This window comes from Phragmites australis, chromosome 21 (assembly GCF_958298935.1).
Source record: "Phragmites australis chromosome 21, lpPhrAust1.1, whole genome shotgun sequence".
NCBI classification, from domain to species: domain Eukaryota; kingdom Viridiplantae; phylum Streptophyta; class Magnoliopsida; order Poales; family Poaceae; genus Phragmites; species Phragmites australis.
Window position 1 is genome coordinate 25,148,202 of NC_084941.1, and position 26,609 is coordinate 25,174,810.

Genomic DNA, 26,609 nt, shown 5'->3' on the forward strand with positions numbered 1-26,609 from the left:
CAGCTCCCCCAACATACTTCTAAGACACGCTGCTTGGCATGCTGCCGCCATTGCCACCATAAACTCAACTTTGCAGGAAGACAAAGCCACCGTTTTCTGCTTCTGCGATATCCATAACACCAGGCTATCATTAATATAGAAAGCCATACCTCTAGTACTCTTCCTGTCATCCATGTCACAACCAGATCACTATCTGTGTAGCCGGTGATCACCTTTGTTCCTCCTCCTCTGGTATACATAATACCATAATGCACGGTGCCCTTCAAATACCGAAGAATCTGCTTCATTGCCTTGTAATGCATCATCGTGGGCATCTCCATGAATCTGCTTGCCACCCCGACAGCAAATGAAAGGTGAGGTCTTGTATGGAGTAAATACCTCAGGCAACCGATGATGCGACGATACTCAGTTGCATCAACCAGTTGTCCATCTGGATCCTTATGCAGCTATGCCCTTTGTTCCATGGGGAATTTTGTGGGATTGCAATCCACCATATCGAATTGATCGAGGACCTTCTTCGCATACGCTGTTTGCTTAATTGTAATTCGCCCATCTTCTTGCGTTACCTCAATCCCGAGATAGTAATTGAGCAATCCGAGATTGGTCATCTCAAACTCACTCATCATCTGCTGCTTGAATCTCATGATCTTCTCTGGACTTTCTCCTATCACAATGAGATCATCAACATATACTCCGACTATCACACCTGCAAGACCTGATCCTCTTGTGTATACGACATGATCTTGAGTACACTTCACAAATCCAAGTTGCTTTAAGCTTCTATCAAGCCGGATATTCTAGGCATGTGGTGCTTGTCGGAGTCCATAGAGCGCCTTGTTGAGTTTGAGCACAAGATGCTCTTTGTTCTTCACTATAAAACCCGTCGGTTGGGTTACGTATACTTCCTCTTTGAGCTCACCATTTAGGAATGTCGATTTGACATCCAGATGATGAACTTGCCAACCTCGGTTGGCTGCAACAGCAAGGATGATGCGTACGGTGTCCAATCTAGCCACCAGCGCAAACACTTCTTCAAAATTGATTCCTTTCCACTGCACATATCCCTTCGCGACCAGCCTAGCCTTGTGCTTGATCACATCTCCATCTAAGTTCTTCTTCAGTTTGTAAACCCATTTGAGTCCAACCGGCTTGTGACCAGTTGGAAATGTCGTGAGAGTCCATGTGTTATTCTTCTCTATGGACTCAATCTCCTTGGTCATGGCATCCTCCTAGACCTGCTGTCCAGTAGCCTCGCGGTAGCAAGACGACTCCTCCGTCTCTACGAGCATGGCCTCTTCTTCCACGTCTTCATCGAGATCCACCGTTGGAGCATCTCTCATGATGTCATCAATGTGCCTATAGCATACAGGGCCCTCATCTATGCTGCTGCTCCTGCTCGATAGCAGTGTGGCCCTATCATCCACCGACAAATCAGGTGCCGGCAGCACCACTAGATTTGTGGGGGTTATTGGAGAGACGATTGTTGTGCGAGCCGCAGCGCATCTCCTGGTTAATGGCCCTTCTGGCGTCACCTCGTCGTCCAATGGAGTCGATGAAGGAGCTTGATCATCATGTGCCGCGGGCGTTGGCACACTTGTCGGACCACCCGCGAGTGGCATAGTACTGCCCACCGGCGGCTCAGTGCTAATCACCTCCTCAACATCGAAATTAGATGGCATTCCGCCACCTGTTCTTGTACAGCAGCTCCACTCCATGGTTTCATTGAATTTAACATCACGACTTACATGAATTTTTCCGCGCCTTGGATCAAAGAGACGATGTGCCTTACAGCCGTCTTCGATGCCAAGATACACCATCGGCTAGCTCCGGTCGTCAAGCTTCTTCAAAAGTGGCATTGTCACCTTCACGTGTGCACTGCAGTCGAACACACGAAGGTGTGCCAAATGTGGCTTCCTTCTGTTCCAAGCCTCGAACGGGGTGCGTTCGTCCAGCGCCTTTGTCGGCAAGTGGTTCAGCAGGTACACCATGTGCCGCACCGCCTACCCCCAAAACCTTCTAGGTACATTCATGCTCTTGAGGAGGGACCTCGCCATCGCCATCACAGTCCTATTCCTCCGCTCTGTTTTGTTGTGGTGTGTATGGCGCAGTGAGGTGCCATTTGATCCTGGCCTCCTGGCATAACTAAGTGAACTCAGCGGAGAGGAATTCCCCGTCGCGATTAGTCCTCAACGTCTTGATGCATTGCCCGCTCATGTTCTCGGCCTGCAACTTGAACTTTCTGAACATGGAGCAAGCTTGGTCCTTCGACTTGATCACGAACACCCACATCCATCGCGAATAATCATCAACAATTAACATGAAGTAACTGTTACTGACCAGAGTCGAAGGTGTAATCGGCCCACAAAGGTCAGCATGTAGCAGCTCCAGTGGCTTCTTCGCCCTGAAATTTGCTGCTGCCGGGAATGGCTGCCTCACCTACTTTGCCAGCAAACACCCTTGACATAACTCATTCGGGTGTGTGATCGGCGGCACTCCTGCCGCCATCCCCTTGTCGATGAGCAGCTTCATAGCAATGAAGTTCATGTGACCGAGTCTCACATGCCAGAAACGCGCCGGGTTTTCAAGGCTGGTTAAGAGACACACCGGCATCGCTTGATGCAGCTCAATCATGTAGAGATGATTTGGACTTCGCCTCACTTCCATCAGCAACCGTGTAGGACTATTATCATACACACGTAGATGTTCAGCATCCATGATCACCTTGTGTCCAACTTCAGTAAGTTGTCCAAGGCTGATGATATTACTTCTAGTCTTGGAATGTAGTAGACTTCCTGCAACAGCCACTGGTCGCCCTTCTTGCAGCTGAACACGACAGACCCTAAGCCCATGATCTGTACCATGGAACCATCCCTGAACTTCACCTTGCCAGTGACACCTTCGTCCAACTCTCTGAACTTCTCTTTGTCACCGGTCATGTGGTTACTGGCCCCATTGTCCAGGTACCAGACCTCAGAGCTGGAGCCTCCCTCTGTTGTGTCACGTAGTTCCGGCTTCACTTTCTCCTCATTCAGCAGTACGGCTCCCCGTTGGTGCTGCTATTCTTATGCTGGCTCTTCTGACACCACGAGTAGCAGGGTCGGCTCAGTGTCGTCAGCACGAGTGAGATGAGTCTCCTCTTCCTTCTTCTTCGGTGCCTTGCACTCGTTCGCGTAGTGCCCCATCTTGTGGCAGTTGAAACACTTGATGTGGCTCTTGTTGCGGCGATCGCCGCCTGAGCCGCTCTCCTCGTTATTGCGTGACATCCCACCGTGACCACCTCTGCCACGGCCTCTGTCGCGTCCACGACCACCCCGGTCGCGGTTGTTGCTATCTACAGCAAGGTGGGATTTGCCCTTATTGCTTGATGAGGAGTTGCCACCATCCTTCTTCTACCGCGCCTGCCACTCGGCCTGAGTGAACAGGAGCTGGCTGTCGCCGATGCTATTGCCACCGGATGCACGCGGACGAGTATGTTCTTCAAATGCCTTAAGCCGCTCCACGGCTTCCTTGAACGACATCTTGTTGAGGTCGTAGAACTGCTCGATTCCGGCGATCACACTCAGGAATCAATCTGGCATGGTGTCAAACAGCTTTTTGACCAATGCAGCGTCGTCGAGCGTCTCCCCTAGGTTTGCGTACCTAACGGATATGCTGTTGAGCCTTCCGGCGTACTGGTCCAACGTATCTCCCTCCTGCATGCGCATGGCATTGAAGTCACTCTTCAACGTCTGCAGTCGCACGTTCTTGACATGATCCGCGCCGACGAACCTTGTCTTGAGATAGTCCCAAACCTCCTTCGCAGTTTTCTTCCTTGCCACCTGCATCAGGAGATCCTCCAGGAGCACTTGGAAGAGATGCGACATCGCCTTCCTGTCCTTCTTCTCATCGATGGCCGCACCAGCCGCTGGCTCGACTGCTTCCCAGACGCCTTAATCTTCCAGCATCGCCTGCACGCGAATCACCCAGCTCGTGTAGTTCGTCATCGTCTACTACGGGTACAGGAACGGCCTACCGCCACTCTCCTGCGCCACCTCACCCTGAGGTACGATCAACATCTTCACGAGTTAGTACTACGTACTACGAGCTCTGATACCATATGTTGGGTTTGACCACTGGATCAAGTGCGCGACCACTTCAGATTCACAACAACACAAGCGACCAGGTTCCTCGACCACCCGAGCGACCAGAAGATGGAAGCATGCCAACTCACGATCACCAGTCACGACCAGCTTGAGCGACCAGTCATACGTGCCCGACCAAGACTAGTCTGGCTATCCGCCGTGTATGTGCTGCTCTCGATCACACTAATCGACCAACAACGCCTAAGTCGCGTACTACTCGGTGAGAGCGATCTCGTGTATCTCGATGAGAACAATAAAACAAGGCAAAAACTCTCTGGAGGAAATTTTAAACTCTATTCAACTCGTGACTTGCACGACTCTATGTCTTGCTTACAATTTAGAGATTACAACTCATATTTATAGTGACCTACTAACTCCGAATCCTAACACAACTCGTGACATCCCACGATCCGATTCAGACTCGAACTCTGCACACATACAAACGACACTATAGCCGTACACGAACCGTATACGAACTCATTCCTTCCGTGTTGTTGTGAAACGAGTCCCCGAGGCCTACGACAAGGATTAAGTCCAACAACACGTCTCCCCCGTCCCCCGAGCTTTTTCAGCGAGGCAACCGCCGGTCGCAGCTGCCACGTCGCCGAGCAGTACGGCTCAGCAGGCTTGGTTATAATCAATGTCATTTTCTTTTTAAAATTTTGATTTTAGAGTGATATAATTGTAGAATCAAGCCTGTTGTTGTTTCAGTGGAGAGAATCAAATTACGGTATGTAATGCGTGAACATATATAGCATCTTCAGATGATCCAAGTAACTGTGCAAATTATGCCTGCATAGTCTTCTCAACTCTACAATGAGAACACCAAATACTTTGATCCTAAAGTCACTGAAGGACCACCAAATTAAAATACTTTTCCTTTTTTTCCCAAAACTCGTGTACAACCAACCAAGCTGAATGCTCAATGTCTGCTATTAACTGTAAACAAGAAAGCAAGGCAAACTTATTCCATGCTCAAGAAATCATGTGCGCCATACTTATCCCTGCTTGTTGCAGAATAGACTCTGGTAGCACAGCATTTCAGTAGTTGGCATCTAGGCATAAAAGGACCGTCTGTAATCTGTATAGTGCATGACATTGACGAGATGGTCTCAGTTGATTAAGTCATGGTTCTAAGCAATTCCCATCTTTATTTTACTTTTTCTCAGATTAGTTTGTGAAAAATGATGTACCAGTGTTTAGTCTCTCCACTGAAGAAAACCTTCCGCTTTCTTCCATAACCTATGACTTCAAGTGCTAAGTACATCTCTATGTACATTTGTAATAATAAATTAGCTTCACATCAGCACCACTGGAACTTCATAAGTCAACTCTTAAGCACTGCTTCTAATCCTCATCTAGTGCCCTTCTTTCGAAATTTTAATATTTGAATGTTGCTTTATTAATTATAGCATTTTTTATTAATAAATTAGTGTTCTAAAAGTTCGCGCAGCTACCAGAATATCTTGGCTCCACCACTGCAATGACTTATTTGTAAAAATCCACTCGTCTTTGCTAGACACATATATTGTAGGATCAATGAGATGAAATAACTAGAAACTAACACTGATAATATTGAAGCAGCAAGAAGTATCAAAGCAAACAGAGAGTACCGCGCTAGAGATCAGACCAGCTGGTTAAGTAACTAACATCCTAAATTATTGAATCACTCTTGGGGCGAGACTAAACCAAATTAAGAAACTAGAGATTAATCATTCCTCTCTGGGGATGGCTCTGACCCTTTGCAATATCCATCTTCGGTTCTGTTTCGGGAGTTGGCTAATGTTTGCAGAGAGAGCAGGAACATCGAAATGATCCCGTACACTTGTGTTTCTTGACATGGAGGCCATAAATTTTTTTGTCTAACCAGCACATTGACTTGCACAGAAAACCAAAACAAGGATAACCCTTGTGAACCACTTCCACGCACTCCTTCCCTGAAAAAATTAACAGAGATATGTAGTGAACCATTGTTGCAAATCCACCGTGGATCAAATATATCTGAAGACAATGAAAGAGAGAGGGTGATCGGAGAAATACGAACCTGCAAATACAGGATCTCCGCATAATACAAGTACTGAGAAGAAAAGGCACAGAGAAGCATGCCTCGCATCCATAGTTGATACTCCAGCTGCCAACAAAACTAGCTTCAAATATATTTATCCCCTCACTTTCGCTCCCAAAGTGGATACACTTACACGGTGTGATGGATGTTTTATAGGCCCTTTTGTATATATCTATCGGTTGCAACCAACGTGCAGAGAGAAAATGGGATCGCGGCGGACCTCTTCTTTCTCCAGGTCCAGGCCGGTTGGTGCGCTCATCTCAACGCCCGCCAGACTAGTATTGCATCCATGCAGGGAGGGTCAATCCATCCATCACTTTCGTTTTGTACTTTTATTTATGCTTTGCGGCTAATCCATCGACAGCTAATTGCGACCACCTCATCCTGCTCGGTGGTAGCGCTGGCTGTTGCCCAGCCTACCCACTCTAGGATCGACACTCGGGTGTCGCATCGAACTATTTTCCTAATAGCGCTCGGAATTAGTCTAGGTTAGGCTAAGATATACATATGTATGTGTGTTCAGTGGTACCACGTGTTCCCGCGCACTAGAGGTCTTGTGCCTCCCAATCCTTTTCATAGCGTGTGTATAGACGTGCATGCATATATGTGCGTGTAGTGTGAGTATAGAGTAAGTGTGTAGTGTGTATCTTCATTGTACCTTAAAAAACGACACTGCACCGGAAATCTAGACTGAACTATATGCAACTAAATTACCTTAGATTTATTTATGGTGAACTCTGCTGCTATTGAGGCATAGGTCCCACACAATTTTGGAGATCATCAACAACTCACTTTCCTTTTTCACTGATGTTGGCGATCAAAATACTGTTGTAAGGTATGGAGTTGATGACTAGAGAAACATAAAAAAGGGTTTTTTAGATTTATGTCATTACAAATGTTGCAGTTTAGAGATACGCCACCGCACTTCACTTAATTGGAATGCTGCCATTACAAATCGATTAGCTTTGCAAACATGCCATTTTGTACATCTGATGCACCTTTTAATCGCTTTGTATTTCCGTATGGATGGTTTTGCCCTCAAGCCGATTCATTCAGGCACCTGACAACCCGCCTGGATAGCAAAGGAGCTCTTCACCGGAGATGGAGGCAACGGCAAGGTGACCCCCGCGAAGCAAGTCATCTCGGAGTCGGGGCCTATTGTTGTATCCTCACGACGAGGTTGCGCATCGATGGTGGCAACTCCGAATCGAGGTACCCATCTCCCCCCTTCTGGATCTCGATAGGATCCCAGTAGTTAGATATTTAGAAGCCTGGTAGGATTGACGAGCTTTAATCCACTTTGTGGCTAGGAATTTTTTTCACGCTAAACATTAATGTCAAAGGATTTCTCACCACAGATGCAGATAGTAGGAAATGTTATACGAAGGGAAAGGCTATTAAATGGGTTGTGGAGGTAGACTCATTTTCTCTAGAGTCGTTGATGGAAAGTCTTTTAACCGAGTTAAAATGGGGAATGAATCAGACTGCTGCAGTATGGTTCCATGACAAGTTGTTGGGTGAGGATGTCAGATTGATAGATGAAACTCAGATTTTAGGGTTGTTTGACATGTACAAGTCAGAGATGTGTGTGGACCTTGTTGTAGGAGTGTATGAGAAAGTTATATCTGATGAATATGATTGCAACTTGTTGCGACCTGTGTGTGTTGTGCCACCTGAAGAACCACTTAGTCAGTCATGCCCTCCAACTCCTAGTCAGCATGCTCAGTCCATTCCAAATGTGGATCCTTTATCTCAAAATTTTAGTTCATAGCCACATACACAAACATAAACCCAGACAAAGAAAGGATCATCTACATCGAAAGTAGCAGATTCTGAAGAACCTACAACCAAAGAGGCAGCTGATTCACAGCCTAATATTTTTCACAATGAGGAGTATGTTGGAGTCAATGATGAGAACTTTTATATTTATTTACCACCTTCCCAACCTCTAGAACCCAATGAGGCAGCTGCAGAACCTTCTGAGACTGCAAAAGCTAGTGCTTCCACAGGGGTTGATCCTCTTGAGGCAAAGATAACTGATGCAAACCCAGAGGAACTGACTGTGCCACATGATCCTGAGAACCTAGTAGTATCAAATAATGCTTTATTTCCTAACATAATAACCTTTAGAAAAGCAATTAGACACTATGCAATGAAGAGAGATTTTGAGTTTGCTAATTTGAAGACAGATCCAACAAGGTTCATTGCTAGTTGTTCACATGAAGGGTGTCCATGGCTCATTCATGCTTCTAGGCTTCAAGATGGAAGACAATACAGGTGATTTCAATTAACTTATGTGTATTTTGAATGGCATTTGTCTTTCTACACTAATATGCACACTTCATTTACACTTGTCTTTTTTAACTAATATGCAAACTTCCTTTACACTTGCAGATAAAGGTTATGCCATTTGAGAACAATTGCCCTACTACCAAGTTGAAGGAAGGGAAGATGGCTACTTAAGGGTGGATTGCAGATAGACTGGGGAGTTGGCTGAAGAAGAACCTTGGAAAGGGTGCAAAGGATGCAAAAGAGAAATTAGAAGAAGACTATCAGATCAAGTTGAAGTACTCCAAGGCTTGGGCAGGGATGAAGCTTGCACTTCAACAGATTCATGGCACTTATGAGGAGACATTCCAATTGTTGTTCAATTGGAAAGTTGAAATCCAGAAAAGATCACTGGGTACAATTATTGACATAGAATTGAAGAAGGTTGGTAAGAAGAATTTTTCTCAGGAGGATATTTGTTGCTCTTATGCCATGTGTGGATGGATTTTTAGCTGGTTGTAGACCTTACTTAGCAGTTGATTCCACTAACTTGCATGGTAGATACACTGGTCAGCTAGCATCAGCCACTTCTGTAGATGGGCACAACTTGCTTTTCTATGTTGCATATGTTGTTTTTTACTTAGAGACAGATGACAACTGCTATGGTTCATGAAGCAGCTACATAATGCCGTAGGAGCTCCTACAGGATAAGTGATATCCACTTATGCATGTAAAGGACTAGAAAAGGTAGTGGATGTTGTGTTCCCTCAAGCTGAGCATAGCGAATGCATGAGACATTTGTATGGGAACTTCATGAAGCATTTTCATGGACCTATCTTCACTCAGCACTTGTACCCAGCTACAAGGAGTTACATAGAGGACGGGTTTAGGTGGCACATTGAACATATTTTCTCAGCTGCTCCAGATGCTATACAATATTTGGAGAAACATCACAATAGGATCTGGCATAGGTGTGGATTCTCCTAAATAAGCAAGTGTGACTACTTGACAAATAATTGTGCAGAGAGTTTCAACAATCAGATCAAGCATTACAAGGGCCTCAATTTACATGAGTTGATTGATAGCATAAGAGAGTTGATCATGGAGAAGATGTGTCTGAGGAGGAAGATTAGAAGTATTCTACAGGATGGGATACTACCAGGAGTCTCGAAGGAATTGAATAAAGCAACCCGGAGCTTGAGAGTTGTAAAGGTTGCAAGAAGTGATGATGACTATGCAGATATCACACTTCTTGATGCAGACAATATCACTAGAAGGCACACAATGGACTTGAAGAATCACACTTGTTCATGTAGAGTATGTGATGAGGACATCACTCCCTCGGATACATACAATGATCCTCCATTGAACTTTCAAGGTCCAATCACAAGAGCTCGCGCACGACAATTAAATTTAGAGGTGAGCTCGTTCCTAAGCAACTCTTTATATAATTTTGAGAATAGATTACTACCTAATGATTATGTGTTGCTTAGGAATCATGGAGAGGACAAGGAGACACATAGAGGAAGGCTTGGAGGCGTGGAGGAGCAGCTAGGACGTCCAACAACAGCAGGAGGTCTAGTCCAACTCGAGTCCGAATCAGTCTCGACCTCCAGGACCAGCGAGCAGTAAAACGGACGCCCAGGATGCATCCGGACTCCGTTTTCGACGATTCACATATGGTTGGAAAGATAATTTCATAAGGAAACCAATGGCGTTGGTTTGAGGTCCAAATTCCTTCTGAGTCAACAGGAAACGTCGAAACAAGTCAGCATCCAGAATCTGTCCCGGTGCTGCGTCACCGTTTTTGGTCCGTTGGGCCGTGTATCGTCGTTGAGCCCATTAGGGGGGCGTGACCAGGGGGTGTGACGACCCTTAGACCCTTATTATCAGCCGCCGCCGCTCTCGTTAGGGCGGGTTTTGCTTAGATTATTCTGTCAAGAACAGTTTCGCCGTTTCGTCGGTTTGTGAGACCCCAACTCGTGAGATTAATCATTCATCTGCAATTTGGTTGCATTCTTCCTTGTTCTTGCTTGTGTTCTTCGATTCGCAGGCAAGGACTTTAGCCTTCTTGGCGAGGTCAACCGTGCAACGCCGGTTGATAACCAGAGGAGACGTGGTGCTGCGATTGCGGGGTTTCGGATCGTGTTGTTCAGAAGCCGGATCGACTTGTGTCTCGTTTCCACCAAATCGAGAGTTACCAGAACCTTTCGGAAGATCGGGAACCCTTGTTCATATTAAGTGGTATTCAGAGCTTCAGGTATACCGTCAGGTTCATATCTACCCTTAGTTTCGAGTGTTTTCGCCTTCGTTCCATAGTCCACTGCCATATCGTTTTTTTTTTCCTGTCCTACAACCCTTCCGCGCCTTTAGCTTTTGCATATTTCAGTTTCAGAGTCCGTCGTGTTGAGTTTGTGTCCTGGTCAAGGTCTTGTTGCTGGTTAGGTCGTGTTAGAGTCCAGTTCGTGTGTTTTTCCCCACCGTTTCCATCAAACCCTAGCCTCCGTCGCATATTTTTCCCACTTTCTTCCCGTTTTGTCCTCTAATTCGGAGTCGTTTCTCAAATCGGGCATAACTTTCACGTACGAACTCCGTTTTCAGAAAAGTCACAGAGTTTTTCGCATCGAAACGGCGTTTCGGATCCGTTCGTCCCCGCTTTGTCGGGTTCGACGAAATCAGAACTCCCAAATTCGCCTCCGAAGTTTGAGTTTTCAATTTCTAAATATTTTTCTCATTTTCCGGCTGAACTTCAGAAAATTCTACAGGCTACGTCTTTCACTTGTTTAAGCTCAAATTTTCTGTGGTTCCCTCTTGTGTGCTCCTAAGTGAAAAAAAATATCAAAAAAATAAAAAGAAAAAATCGAATTTTCCCAAAAAAACAACGACAGCCCAAAAAAATAGAAAAGAGAGAGGGGCAAAAGAGGAACAATATCTAGAGGAGCACATAGAGAAGGGCAAAGTGAGCTGTGTTAGCGTGTGCTATTTAGTTCTTTGTTTCTGTTGCTCTTGCTATCCATCATACTTGTTTCTCCACCTTGTTTATCACACATACTTGATACTTGCAACACTTTAGGCCAGCAACGAGAACAAGTACTTGGGACTATAATTCAGCATTACTATCTGTTTCTGATTTGTGTTCCACATATACATATTTGTTCTCTTTGTGTGCCTTCCAAGCTCCACAGATTCTTCTGGACAGCACTGGTTTGCATCCCTGCAATTGCTCGCACGCCTTCCAGGTATCCTTTGCTTTGCTGGTAAGAACCCTGGTAAGAGCTTGGTAAGGTGTCTACCTTTGCTGATCTTGATTGAGAGGCACCACTCCACCTTTGTAGTACGATTATTAGGGATAACCTTCACTGTTTGTTGTTGTGTTTGTTTCCACAATGTCAGTTGATGGAGATAAAACGTCAAAGGACTTCAAGGAGTGTGTCAGCCAAGAGCAGCTACAAGCTGTTGTAGACAATGCTCAGAAGGAGATGAAGGAGACAGTCATCAAGGCTGTCACTGAAGCGATAATTGAGCTGAAACTCGCAAACGCGGTTGAGCGGGTGGACAAACGGTTATCCGAGCTCACCGACAGGGTAAATGCTTTGGAAAACCGTCCTGTGCACAACGAAGATGTGAATGGAAGCAACACCGGTGATGAGTTGTATGATGACGATGGTAATGTTGATCCAGCGGCGACATTGCAAAACAGATTACGGCGTCGTCTTCGCACTAACACCACAGGTATGGGTGGCGTTCCACATCACCACCACCATCAAGGTATGTATAATCGAGCTCCTGAAGATCCTTATGCTAAGGTTAAATTTACTATACCTTCTTTTTCGGGACATTATGATGCTGAGGGATATCTTGATTGGGAGATGACAGTAGAGCAAAAATTTAGTGCCCACCAAGTACCTGAACAACATAGAGTTAGACAAGCCACTAGTGAGTTTAAAGATTTTGCTATTATTTGGTGGACTGGTTTAGCTGCAGATGGTGCCACACCTCGTACATGGGAAGAGCTTAAGGTTGCTATGCGTGATAGATTTGTTCCCCCATCTTATCATAGAGACCTGCGTAAGAAATTGATGCGCTTAGAACAGGGAGATAAATCTGTGCAGGATTATTATGGTGAGCTTCAAAAGGGCTTGATGCGTTGTGGCATAGTAGAGGGAAACGAAGATTCTATTTGTTGATTTTATTCGGGTTTGAGACGTGAAATCCAGGATATTATTGATTATAAAGAATTTAACAATGTCAACCAGTTGTTTCAGTTTGCTATGCTTGCAGAGAAGGAGTTGCAGGGGCGTGAGCAGCAGGGCAAGTACAAGGCCAGCACCACATACACGCCGCGCACAGGACCATCCTTGGGGCTGTCCAAACCATCCACTTACAGGGCTCCCTCACCAGCGAGCAAGCAACAAGCAGCTACGGCACCAAATCCGGTCACTACACGACTTTCAGGCTCAGGTAAAAATTCTGTTTTGCAGGGACCTTCCAAGAGTGCTTCCTTTGTTGCATCAACGGGACGCACCTCTGGCATTCAGTGCCGTCGCTGCCATGGATTCGGTCATGTACAGAAGGATTGCCCAAGTCAGCGGGCATACATTGCAACGGAAGATGGGTACATCAGCGCCTCTGATATTGAGGAAGAAGAAGAAGAAGAACCAGTTGTTGAGGAGAGCAACGAAATCTTGGGCAGTGATGACACAGTGACCTATAGGAGCATCATTGTGCAGCGGGCGCTCAGCACAAAGGTACAACAACCAGAGAAGCTGCAACGCCATAACTTGTTCCAGATTTTCTTCGTCATCCAAAATCGGCGAGCACGTGTCATCATCGATGGAGGTAGTTGTAATAATTTGGTGAGTTCAGATTTGGTCAAGAAGCTTGGCTTGACCACACGCCAACACCCCCATCCATATAACCTTCAGTGGTTTAATGATGCTGGAAAAGCTAAGGTAACACAAACTTGCAGAGTTTCTTTTTTCATTGGTTCCTATGCTGATTATGTTGACTGTGATGTGGTACCTATGGAAGCTTGCTCACTTTTATTGGGTCAACCTTGGGAATTTGATAATGATGCTATACACCATGGTAGAAGTAATACATATACTTTTATGCATAAAGGAAAGAAAATTACTTTGGTTCCTATGACCCCTGCTGAAATTGTACAAGCTGATAAAGAGCGAGCTGCTAATTTGCGTGATACTAATTCTGAAAATCAGCAAGTTGCTAATTCTCTTTACCCACCTAAAAAGGATAAGTCTGCACCTAGTTCTAAAGTAGAGGGCATAAAATTGAAGGGTGGTGTTATGCTTGCACTAAAAAGTGACCTTGCTGAAATTTCTAATAATGATATTTGCTACACCTTGGTTTGCAAACGAGTTTTGTATTCGCTTGATGATGTTATTAGTTCGATACCTCCTGCTGCCACTAACCTTTTGCAGGAGTATGAGGATGTTTTCCCAGCTGAGATACCCCCGGGACTGCCACCTATGAGAGGGATAGAGCATCAAATCGATTTGATCCCGGGAGCAACATTGCCAAATTGTGCTGCGTATCGAACCAATCCCGAGGAGACTAAGGAAATTCAGCGGCAAGTCCAAGAGCTTTTGGACCGCGGGTATGTACGTGAGAGCCTTAGTCCTTGTACTGTTCCTGTGATTTTGGTTCCTAAGAAAGATGGTACTTGGCGTATGTGTGTTGATTGTAGAGCCATCAATAACATTACTATTCGATATCGCCATCCTATTCCTAGACTTGATGATATGCTTGATGAGTTGTGTGGCTCTGTAATTTTTACAAAGATCGACGTGCGTAGTGGTTACCACCAAATTAGAATGAAACTTGGAGATGAATGGAAAACAGCTTTCAAAACTAAATTCGGATTATATGAGTGGTTAGTAATGCCTTTTGGTTTAACTAATGCACCTAGCACTTTCATGCGTTTGATGAATGAGGTTTTAAGAGCTTTTACTGGACGATTTGTGGTGGTTTACTTTGATGATATATTGATTTATAGCAAGTCTTTGGATGAACATATGGATCACTTACGTGCTGTTTTTAATGCTTTACGTGATGCACGTTTATTTGGTAACCTTGAGAAGTGCATCTTTTGCACGGATCGAGTCTCTTTTCTTGGCTATGTTATTACTCCACAGGGAATTGAGGTGGATGAGATGAAAATTGAAGCCATAAAGAGTTGGCCGGTGCCCCAAACCATCAAACAGGTGAGAAGTTTTCTTGGACTTGCAGGTTTTTATCGTCGTTTCGTGAAGGATTTCAGCGCCATTGCTGCCCCCTTACACGAGTTGACAAAGAAAGGTGTGGTGTTCCATTGGGGTAAGGCACAAGAGGAGTCCTTTGACACTTTGAAGGACAAGCTTACGCACGCGCCATTGCTGCAACTTCCAAATTTTGGTAAGACCTTTGAGCTAGAATGTGATGCTAGTGGAGTTGGCATTGGAGGTGTTTTGATGCAAGAAGGTAAGCCCGTTGCATACTTTAGCGAAAAATTGCATGGCCCTGTTCTTAATTACTCTACGTATGATAAGGAATTGTATGCACTTGTATGTTCTTTAGAGACGTGGCGTCATTATTTGTGGCCTAAAGAATTTGTTATACATTCAGATCATGAATCGCTTAAGTATCTTCGTTCTCAAAATAATCTGAATCGTAGACATGCTAAGTGGGTTGAATTTATTGAATCTTTTCCTTATGTTATCAAACACAAGAAAGGGAAGGATAATATAATTGCTGATGCTTTGTCTAGACGATATGCTTTGTTGTCCCAACTTGATTATAGAATTTTTGGACTTGACTCAATAAAAGAACAATATGTGCTTGATCCTGATTTTAAAGATGTATTGCTGAACTGTAAAGAGGGACGTACATGGAACAAGTTTGTGATCAATGATGGATTTGTGTTTAGAGCTAACCGTCTATGCATTCCAGTTGGTTCCGTTCGTCTTTTGTTGTTGCAGGAAGCACATGGAGAAGGATTGATGGGACATTTTGGTGCTAAGAAGACGGAGGATATGTTGGCCACACATTTCTTTTGGCCAAAGATGAGGAGAGATGTTGAGCGGTTCGTGGCACGCTGTACCACATGTCAAAAGGCTAAGTCTCGCTTGAATCCACATGGTTTGTATATGCCTCTTCCTGTTCCTTCTATTCCTTGGGCAGATATTTCGATGGACTTTGTTTTGGGATTGCCTAGGACTAAGAGGGGGAGGGATAGCATTTTTGTTGTTGTGGATCGTTTTTCTAAGATGGCACATTTTATACCTTGTCATAAAAGTGATGATGCCGTTTATATTGCTGACCTCTTTTTCAAAGAGATTATTCGCTTGCATGGTATGCCTTCTACTATTGTTTCAGATCGCGACGCTAAATTTTTGAGTCACTTTTGGCGCACTCTATGGAATAAGTTGGGTACAAAACTATTGTTTTCTACTACTTGCCACCCACAAACTGATGGCCAAACGGAGGTAGTGAACCGCACTTTGGGTACCATGTTGAGAGCTATTTTGAAGAAAAATTTGAAGATGTGGGAAGAATGTTTGCCCCACGTGGAGTTTGCTTATAATCGGGCAACACATTCTACCACCAAGGTAAGTCCTTTTCAGGTAGTGTATGGTTTTACCCCTCGCGCTCCTATTGATCTTTTGCCTTTACCTACCACTGAAAGAACACATAGTGATGCTAGTGCACGTGCTGATTTTATTCGTAAGTTGCATGAAACAACTAAAATAAATATCGAAAAGATGAATGAAAAGTATAGAATTGCTGGTAGTGAAGGTAGGAAAGAAGTCAAACTTGAACCGGGTGATTTAGTGTGGTTACATTTAAGAAAAGATAGGTTTCCAGAGTTGCGTAAGTCTAAATTAATGCCAAGAGCTGCTGGTCCTTATAAGATAATTGAGAAAATAAATGATAATGCATATAAACTTGAGTTGCCACCCGAGTTCGGGGTTAGTCCTTCTTTTAACATTGCAGATTTGAAACCTTACTTGGGAGCCGATGATGAGCTTGAGTCGAGGACGACTCCAATTCAAGAGGGGGAGGATGATGAGGACATCACTCCCTCGGATACATACAATGATCCTCCATTGAACTTTCAAGGTCCAATCACAAGAGCTCGCGCACGACAATTAAATTTAGAGGTGAGCTCGTTCCTAAGCAACTCTTTATATAATTTTGAGAATAGATTACTACCTAATGATTATGTGTTGTTTAGGAATTATGGAGAGGACAAGGAAACACATAGAGGAAGGCTTGGAGGCGTGGAGGAGCAGCTAGGACGTCCAACAACAGCAGGAGGTCCAGTCCAACTCGAGTCCGAATCAGCCTCGGCCTCCAGGACCAGCGAGCAATAAAACGGACGCCCAGGACGCATCCGGACTTCGTTTTCTACGATTCACATATGGTTGGAAAGATAATTTCATAAGGAAACCAATGGCGTTGGTTTGAGGTCCAAATTCCTTCTGAGTCAATAGGAAACGTTGAAACAAGTCAGCGTCCAGAATCTGTCCCGGTGCTGCGTCACCGTTTTTGGTCCGTTGGGCCGTGTATCGTCGTTGAGCCCATTAGGGGGGCGTGACCAGGGGGTGTGACGACCCTTAGACCCTTATTATCAGCCGCCGCCGCTCTCGTTAGGGCGGGTTTTGCTTAGATTATTCTGTCAAGAACAGTTTCGCCGTTTCGTCGGTTTGTGAGACCCCAACTCGTGAGATTAATCATTCATCTGCAATTTGGTTGCATTCTTCCTTGTTCTTGCTTGTGTTCTTCGATTCGCAGGCAAGGACTTTAGCCTTCTTGGCGAGGTCAACCGTGCAACGCCGGTTGATAACCAGAGGAGACGTGGTGCTGCGATTGCGGGGTTTCGGATCGTGTTGTTCGGAAGCCGGATCGACTTGTGTCTCGTTTCCACCAAATCGAGAGTTACCAGAACCTTTCGGAAGATCGGGAACCCTTGTTCATATTAGTATGGCAAGTTTCAGGAAAGCCTTGCAACCATGCATTGGGGTGGATCTGCTCTAACACAGGTGTTCAAATCCCAGATTTTGTTCATGAATACTACTCTGTGAGCAGGTTTAGGGCAGCATATGCTGGAAGAATTGAACCAATGATAGATAAGTCTCAGTGGCCTCAGGTGGATCTTGGCTTCAAAGTGTTTCCACCTAAGCAGAAAAGGGCTAGAGGGAGGCCTAGAGTTCAGAGGATAAGGGGTGTACTTGAACCAGGGAGAAGAATGATGAGATGCAAAAGATGTAAAGGTCTTGGGCATTTTGAGAAGACATGCAAGCTGACAGAAGCAGATGATGCACCTACAGATGACCCTGAAGAAGGTGAAGATGACCTTACATATGGTATTGTAGAAGGTGAAGATGCACTTGCAGATGGTACTGGAGGAACACCTAAAAAAAGGTATTGTTCTATTTGTTTGTCCACACATATGTACATGTACAATGTAGAACCACTTAGTGACTAAGTTGTTTGCAGGAAGAGACAAGGAGAAGGCACTTCCTCAAGCAAGAAGAGGAAGACACCCAAGAAGAAGAAGACTACTAAAAAGAAGAAGACACCTCAGAAGAAGAAGTAACAAGCTACCTCCAGTGCTCCACCTCCTAGAGTTGTTAGGAATCCAGCATATTATCTTAGCATGTGAACTTATATCTGTGTTATGCATGTCCTGGTGAACCTTCTATGATGAACTTATATGTGGTCAAGTTGTTAAGTTGTGTCCTGATATTATCTTGGCATGTGGTCAAGTTCTGAACTTCAGTGATAAACACATACTGAACTTATATGTGTGTTATGTATGACCTAGTGAACTTTTATGTTGTCAAGTGGTGAAGTTATAATAAGACTTATCTATGAAGCTTCCTGGTAAATTTATTTGATGTTTCCTGCTACTTGTTTGTGATGTGAGCTGATAACTATTATACAAAATCTGTGATCAGGAATACAAGTTATATGCAAGCATATCTGTGAGTTGATAAGCATCAGGTGGCTAGTGCACACATGCTATTATACAGGCTAAAAGCATTAGGTGTCAAGTGCACACAACAAGACATACAGGCTGAAAGCATCAGGTGGCAAGTTATACAGGATGAACAAATGCATCTCTGAGTACATACAACACATAATGCAACTCTAAGTACAAAGTGACATACACGGGACATGTTGTCCAGAATTCATCTATGAGTACATACAACGCACACCTAAATCTATCCAGAAACCACTAGGTTATCTGAGTACATGGATTGGCAAACACTAATAGAAACTGGTATTGCTTCAATCTACTCTCGATCAACAAATACTAATAGAAGCTGACCTCTGCCTGATCTTTGATTGTTGGGTACCCTTGATTGTTTTCTCCCTTGGTGATCAAGGATAGTAACAGCATTTGTAAAGCTCCAAATCTCTCTTCCTTCTTATTGTGTGCGTCTCCCTTTCTTGATTAGCAAACAATAGCAATAGAAATTAGTGTGCAATGAAGAAGAAATCAATGAAACCTGATGCTACCCATGCAACAATCTCACTAAGCTCCTCCTCCAGAGAGCACGCCACGCCAGCATCGAGGGAATCACCGGGCTGCATCTTCTCGGAGCTCCTCCACAGAGCTTTTATCAATGCATATAAATAGAGTATTACAAAGGAATTCACTTTTTCACCATACAACTTAGGGTTGAAGATAATTTTAGAAATTAGTACATCATAAAAGAAGAATATTAGTGAATTTTCCCAGATTTTTGGGATTTTATTTGAGGCACTAATAATTATTAGAAGTTATAAAAGTAGCATTTTTTGGAGAATTTTAGTTTAAATTATACATAGGATTTTTTCGTGAATCTAATTAAAATGGTTTGCACATGGATTATGGAACACGCACAAAAAAATTTAGAATTTTTTGAGAAATAGAAAACCACTGATTTTTGGAGATATCAAAAGAATATTGTGCCATAAACAGTACCCATAAACAACACCTATGAACAATACATTTCGATGGAAGAACTGTCAAAAAGCTCACAAAGTGGCATGGAAGGAAAGAAAGATAAAACCGATAGTAGAGAACAATCTTTGTTTTCTTTGAGGCATAGAGGGAAGAGTGAAAATTTTTTATGGCAAATAAGGAATTGCCCTTTTTTTTATGTTCAATGTAAAGGTTGGGTATACTTAGTCTTTGATTATCGACTTATTAATATTCACCATCACAAAATCAGTGAAAGCAGACGGAGTGTCACAGACAATTTTCAGGGATCTGTCAGTAACAAAATACTTACAGATGGTTACTACGACATACTTATCTATAACATAAAAGAATACGAGAGATAAAGTGTAAAAAAATCTCTTGCCTACACAAGATAAAAGAATAAGAGATAATTGTTTTACTGAAATAGGAGGGTGAAAGTAAAAAAAATGAGAGGAAAAAAAGGAATAAAGAAATTTTCAAAAAAGATAAAAGAGAACGAGGATGCCCTAATCCGCCATGATGGATTGTTGGCATTGCCTGGCCTTCCATTTCGTCAAAGTGGTGCTAGCTTGCCTTTGACATAGCTGACTTTCTACCTCGCGAAGGCGAGGGCAGTGGTGGTGTGCGGCCACTTCCTATGGTCCGCACCTCCACGACTACCTACCAAGGTGGGCGGTGGCCAGGGAGGCATGCTGGTGAGTCTCGCCAAAGCGAGACTTGGTCAGTCAGCTTGGGAGGGGTGTTATCGAGTTGTTACCCTACTTAATTTTTCAAAAAAATACTTTAATTAAAAGGATTAAATTTAAAAGAAATTAGTACGTGGGAACATACGTGATTAACGAGCACTCTCGTGTTGATAATGTATTATAAGAATCATGTTAGTGTGCACTAAACAAATAAGAATTTAAAGGGACAACACATCTTTACTATATAAAACACAAGTTAGTTCCCGTGTCACCTCTTTCACTGCTCTCCTCCTAAAAAAATCCTAAAATTCAAATAATTTACCCACTTTTACTATCCATCCTCATCCTTCAACCTCCCCATTTCGTTACCGGCTATAGATATGGATCCATTTTATTTATGAAAATAAATGAAAAAAATTAGGACGGAAATTAGCGGATAGTCTCCTCATCCTTTTCCGAATCTTATCTGAAATCAAACAATGGCATCGCTTCCGACGTATTCGTCAGACGACGCTCCTATGGCGCATCCACATCTCCACACCGTGAGGTTCTAATTGATATTTATCGTATCAAATATTTATGTTTTCGTTACAGCGCACGGGCACTTCACTAGTAGAAGATATAAGTTATAGTATGATGTCACTCCACTTTATTGGTAATTGTATGTACAAGTTATCAACTCATTATGGGAGAGAATAAATGGACAATACGATAATAAACTGTTACTAGTCATAAAGCTTATAGACCTCATCCTCTATAAGTCTATTTAAGTTAAATGTCCACGTGAGTAATAAGCCGTTAGATAGTCCTGTGTTATAACACGAACAAGCATAACGAGCCCGCAGATGTGCCCAAGCCCCGATTGGTCGGTTGACCCGGTGAAGACAAGTCCACGGTTTGATGATCGCCCACAGATGTGCTTGGCTGGTTAGTCTGCTCCCGGTCAAGTCTTCCCCTCCCTCTCCGGCCGCCATGCATGCATGCCCCCACTGTGACTGTTCCTTGCCTTAATAAACAGGTGAACGAGGACAAGTCCACCAAGACCTCCGGCTCCGATCCGATCCATCCGGGTCAACATGGCATTGGATTGGATCGTCGCCATCCACAGTCGCATTGAAATGAAAGGAGCAAAGAAACCAGATTCCAATTTCCAGCGGCGACTGACTAGACGAACTACGACTGACCAGCAACGGCACTGGCAATGGCGATTGCAATCAGTCGGTCCATATGATGTTTTGATATGGCGGACCACATCACAATAATCTAGCCAGCCGCCTCACTCAATAATTTTCACACCAAGAAGAAGAAGAAGAAGAAGAAGAAGAAGAAAAAGAAGAAGAAGAAGAAGAAAAAGAGGAGTAGCACTGTAGCAGCAGGAGGAGGAGAATCTTGGCTGCGCACGGGGACACGGCGATGATTCCGGTGGCCTCCCTCCCCCTTCTCGCTCTCCTCCTCATCCCGCATCTCGCTGCCGCCCAAGCCCAGCAACAGCAGCAGATGCCCTCCTTCTCCGCCAACGACAAGCCCTGGAGCCCCACCGAGCGCAACCGCACCCTCGTCTCGCGCAATCGGGACTTCGCCGCCGGGTTCGTGCCCTCCCCCTCCCCCTCCACCCCGGGCAACTACCGCTTCGCCGTCTGGGTCGTCACCTCCAACTCCACCACAAACAACAACGCCATCGTATGGTACGCCCACAACAAAACCAACTACAACGCCTCCGAGGCCGATGGCGCCTCCGCGCTCGCCGTCGACGCGGCGGGCGTGCTCTCCTGGACCACTGCCGGAAACAAGACCATCTGGTCCCCCGTCGCCAATCCCTCCACCAATACGGCGGTGCTGCAGCTCAATGACACTGGCAGCCTAGTCTACGGCCCCGTTGGCAGCCCCTTGTGGTCAAGCTTCGCCGAGCCCACCGACACGCTCATGGCGGGCCAGGCCATACCCGGGGGAGGCAACGGCACCACGCTCCAGTCCGCCAACGGCCGCTACAGGCTGACGAGCTCCACGACGCTGCAGTTCGGCCACTTGATGTACGCCAACATGAGCAGCGCTCCTACTCAGAGTCTGGTCAATCTCACCGCAGACGGCACGCTCGTCCTCAGCGGTGGGAAGCTCATCGCCTCCGACCAGGGATCCACCAAGCGGCTCCGGCGGCTCAAGCTCGACGACGACGGCAACCTCCGCCTCTACAGCCTGCGGAGCAGAACTCGGCAGTGGCGCGTGGTGTGGCAGCTCGTGCAGGAGCTCTGCACCATCCGGGGCACCTGCGCCGACGGCAGAATCTGCGTCCCCGTCGGCGCCGACGGCATCAGCTGCGTCTGCCCGCCGGGGTACCGCAACACCACCCAGAACGGCCCCTGCGAGCCCAAGAAAAACTACAGCCGCAAGGGCGACGACGACAAGTTCTTCCGGATGGACTTCGTCTCCTTCTCCGGGGGCGCGCCCACCGCGGCGTCGGACCCAGGGCCCCTCATGACGAAGCTGACGCCGAAGAACCTGGCGAAGTGCGAGAGCATCTGCCGGGGCAACGCGAGCTGCGTGGCGTTCGGGTACAAGTTCGGCGGCGACCGGACGTGCCTCCAGTACACGAGGCTGGCGGACGGGTACTGGTCCCCGGCGACGGAGGCGTCGACGTTCCTGCTGGTGGCGTCGTCGGACAACGACAGGAACCCGTTCACGGGGATGACGGACATGATCGAGACGGTGTGCCCCGTGCGGCTGGCGCTGCCGGTGCCGCCGAAGCAGAGGGCGACGACGATCCGGAACGTGGCGATCATCACGGCGCTGTTCGCGGTGGAGCTGCTGGCGGGGGTGCTGTCGTTCTGGGCGTTCCTGCGCAAGTACTCGCAGTACCGGGAGATGGCGCGCACGCTGGGGCTGGAGTACCTCCCCGCCGGCGGGCCCCGGCGGTTCTCGTACGCGGAGCTGAAGGCGGCGACCAAGGACTTCTCGGGCGTGGTGGGGCGCGGCGGGTACGGGACGGTGTACCGCGGCGAGCTGCCGGACCGGCGCGCGGTGGCGGTGAAGCAGCTGAACAGCGTGGGCGGCGGCGAGGCGGAGTTCTGGGCGGAGGTGACCATCATCGCGCGGATGCACCACCTGAACCTGGTGCGCATGTGGGGGTTCTGCGCGGACCGGGAGCAGAGGATGCTGGTGTATGAGTACGTGCCCAACGGCTCGCTGGACAAGTACCTGTTTGCGAACCCCAATGCCGGAGCCGGTGGAGATGGTGGTGAGCCAGCAGCAGAAGCTCCTCCTGCGGATCCGCTGCTGGACCTGCACACCCGGTACCGCATCGCTCTGGGCGTGGCCCGCGCCATCGCGTACCTCCACGAGGAGTGCCTGGAGTGGGTGCTCCACTGCGACATCAAGCCGGAGAACATCCTGCTGGAGGACGACTTCTGCCCCAAGGTGTCCGACTTCGGGCTCTCCAAGCTGACGAGCAAGCGCGACAAGGTGACCATGTCCCGCATCCGCGGCACCCGCGGGTACATGGCGCCCGAGTGGGTGATCCACCGCGAGCCCATCACCGCCAAGGCCGACGTCTACAGCTTCGGCATGGTGCTGCTGGAGATCGTCTCCGGCCGCCGCAACTACGGGTTCCGGCAGGAGTCGGTGGGCAGCGAGGACTGGTACTTCCCCAAGTGGGCGTACGAGAAGGTGTACGTGGAGCAGCGCATCGACGACATCATCGATCCGCGCATCGCCGCCTCCTACGACGACGCCGTCAGCGTGGCCACCGTGGAGCGCATGGTGAAGACGGCCATGTGGTGCCTCCAGGACCGCGCCGAGATGCGGCCGTCCATGGGCAAGGTGGCCAAGATGCTGGAGGGGTCCGTGGAGATCACAGAGCCCGTCAAGCCCACAATCTTCTGCGTCCAGGATGAATGAATTCCGGCAATTGGTACGTTACCTGTGTCGTTGTGAATCAATTCAATTCAATTCAATTCAATTGGGGATTGATCCATCGAAAATTGATCCCCTGAAACAAAGAAACTCATCTGAAGCAGAAACACAAACAATCAAAATTTTAGTCATCCTCTACTCTAGTAAGAGTATCACCCAGTCAGCGGGGTTCACAAATTCGTTACAAATTCTCCAAACTTGGTGAATTTGTAAACCCTGCCAGTAAGTGAGCAGGGTTTTCGACGAATCTGTGAACTCTGCTAGTCAGTCAGCCAGTCAGAATTGGAGATTGTGATGTGACAACCAACCCTACCAGGAAATTACTCCTACTCGAGTCGCTTTGTTCTCTGCTCCTCGTTTGGCCAGATTCCAATTCCAAACACGGATGGACGTGTTCCTCCTTGCTTCGCGCCGGTCAAACACGGACGATGTGCAGCATTGACTTTGACGGACCGCAACTCCTGTTATGTCACAAACTTCATCTTTTCCAGCAATAACGTCTACAATATTTGGATGATGAATCGTATGATATCTTTTTCCCAAATACTCCTCCAATCGGACTATATCTGATCAAACATTTAAATTTTTTACTCTCAATAACATCTACAACATTTGGTTTGGAGACATGAAAATTATATATATGTAGATTTGGCTTCGAAGTCTCGCTAAAGCTGCCCGTTCGTAATGGAAACTAGGAAGAGTTTTGTGCCATAATCCAGATAACATTTACAGAAACCATCCTACACATGTGGAAAATGTTATATACACAAAATATACTCTAACACAAATGACTCCTATGATGACATTATTGACATGGGTTGGTTGGAATTTGGAAATTTACAGCCACATGAACGGATGACTATAGCGTGCGAGGGACTTGGGTTACCATGCAAATTCAGCTCCAACTAGGGGTCAAGGAATGCACCATGGTTCAGATTTTTGCTGCTGAAGAACACACCATCAGGCATCATCGAAACCAGCTATACCCCAAGCGAATATTTAGCGAATGATGGCATCACTGCAATCGATTACTGCTGCAGAACAATGTTTGTTAGAACTGGTTGGATGCATTATTATTTGGCTACTAGTCCTCAGACATGTAGGATGGTCCATACCTATTTTGCAGCAGCAGTTGTCATCTACAACCGAATCAACTTTGTGATATGCTGATGGATCGATCGATAGGCTGAGGGCAATTGCTTACCAAACAAATCTACCACCGTCCAGCTAGCTGCCTAGACTGCTCCATTTCCTTTGTTGTCTTGTGATAAGTGAAATTTTCTGTTCCAAGTAATGAACACCCTGAATTGAATAGTATCATGTGCCTGTGATATCTGTTTGCAGTAGATAACTTGAATGAGAACCTTGAATTGGAGTACTAGTTAAGCTCTGAATATTTGTTGCCTCCTTCCCTGCTTATGACTCTTTTTTCTTTTTTTTTTCTTTTTTTTGAAGCCGCTTATGACTCTTTTTGTGTGTGCCTGTGATATTTGTTGCAGATCTTGGTGAAAGCACTTCACTGGAAGCTCTCCAGAGTTCAGATCCGTTCGGCAATCATACACTGTGTCCAAGTTCAGAACAGCTGCAACTTGAAGGATAGCTGCAAGTTGAATTATTTGCTCTACGAATCTGTATTGTGATGAATGCCCCTTTCAAACATTGAATTATAATTGCTATGATAGGATGAACAGCTAAAAAGTTTGTGCGCACATCTTTTCTGTGGTATTTTGGCATAAATTGAGTTACTTGGCTACTGCATTTGCTGTTTTGATGAGATGGTTGAAAGCTGTTGCAGCTTTGATGATTTCAGAGTTCTGTCTTGTTAGAATTTAGGGCAAGGCTGGTTGGTAATTCATGCCATGGTTTGGCGATTTTGAGAGGATTAAGACTGTAAGCGGCATGTAAATGTGAGCATTTACTCTTGTTGTTATGTTGCACAATAGTTGAAGAGCTGATTTGTTTTCTTGGACAAGCATGATTGACTGATTGATACCATAGCAGCTTGAAACATTCCCTACCCACCCTCTTACCCAACGGCACTCCTTTCCTTTTCTTCCTCTACTTTGCTAGCACAAACAGAACATGGATACCCTTTTTTGTGAGAATTACTGAACTGATCTTTCACATGGCACCTTGTTACACTTTCTTTTGGGTGCAACTTGAACCACCACTCCAAACTTTAGATTCTTAGGCCTTGTTTGGCAGGGATCCAGATCCTGAATTTTTTGGAGCTGGTTATATCCAACTCTAAGAAATCTAGGATCTAGAACTATAGATGTATTGAGGGTATTTGGTTAAGTCATTTGATTTTTATTTTAGACAAAAAAATAAATATTTAAATTATTTTATTTTATTATACAAACTCCAAATCCAACATGGATCTCGGATCTGGAGCTGTGTCAAACAGCCTCTTATTTGCTCTCCAGTTTTGGGATGGAAAAACAGTATTTCCTTCTATAGATTAGGCAGAGTGTTAGCCGAGCATATCCCATGCACGATCAGATGCATGGCTTGGATGCCCCAATCAGTGGGATCACAGCCTCAACGATTGGTTTCCATTCTTAGCATGTAACTGATTCGGTTCCTTTCCA

General features: G+C 45.7%; 1 protein-coding gene across 4 annotated transcripts; it reads left to right on the top strand.

Moving 5' to 3' along the window:
- The first annotated feature begins 21,000 nt into the window (after window positions 1-21,000).
- On the top strand, window positions 21,001-25,776 carry LOC133903061 (G-type lectin S-receptor-like serine/threonine-protein kinase At1g34300). Of its 4 annotated transcripts, none has more exons than XR_009907193.1 (3): window positions 21,001-24,016; window positions 24,385-24,541; window positions 25,518-25,776. XR_009907193.1 is itself a non-coding variant. In XM_062344407.1 (2 exons), the coding sequence occupies exon 1, from the start codon at window positions 21,526-21,528 to the stop codon at window positions 24,001-24,003; it is 2,478 nt and encodes an 825-aa protein (XP_062200391.1). In that variant the 5' UTR covers window positions 21,001-21,525; the 3' UTR covers window positions 24,004-24,016; window positions 24,862-25,470. The 4 variants fall into 4 exon arrangements, 2 of the variants coding, with proteins under 2 accessions (XP_062200391.1, XP_062200390.1); XR_009907194.1 differs by lacking the exon at window positions 25,518-25,776 and adding an exon at window positions 24,862-25,471; XM_062344407.1 differs by lacking the exons at window positions 24,385-24,541; window positions 25,518-25,776 and adding an exon at window positions 24,862-25,470.
- Window positions 25,777-26,609: the final 833 nt, after the last annotated feature.

Coding starts and splice junctions, on each gene's coding strand:
- LOC133903061 (XM_062344407.1), top strand. CDS start 21,526: ATGATTCCGGTGGCCTCCCTCCCCCTTCTCGCTCTCCTCCTCATCCCG.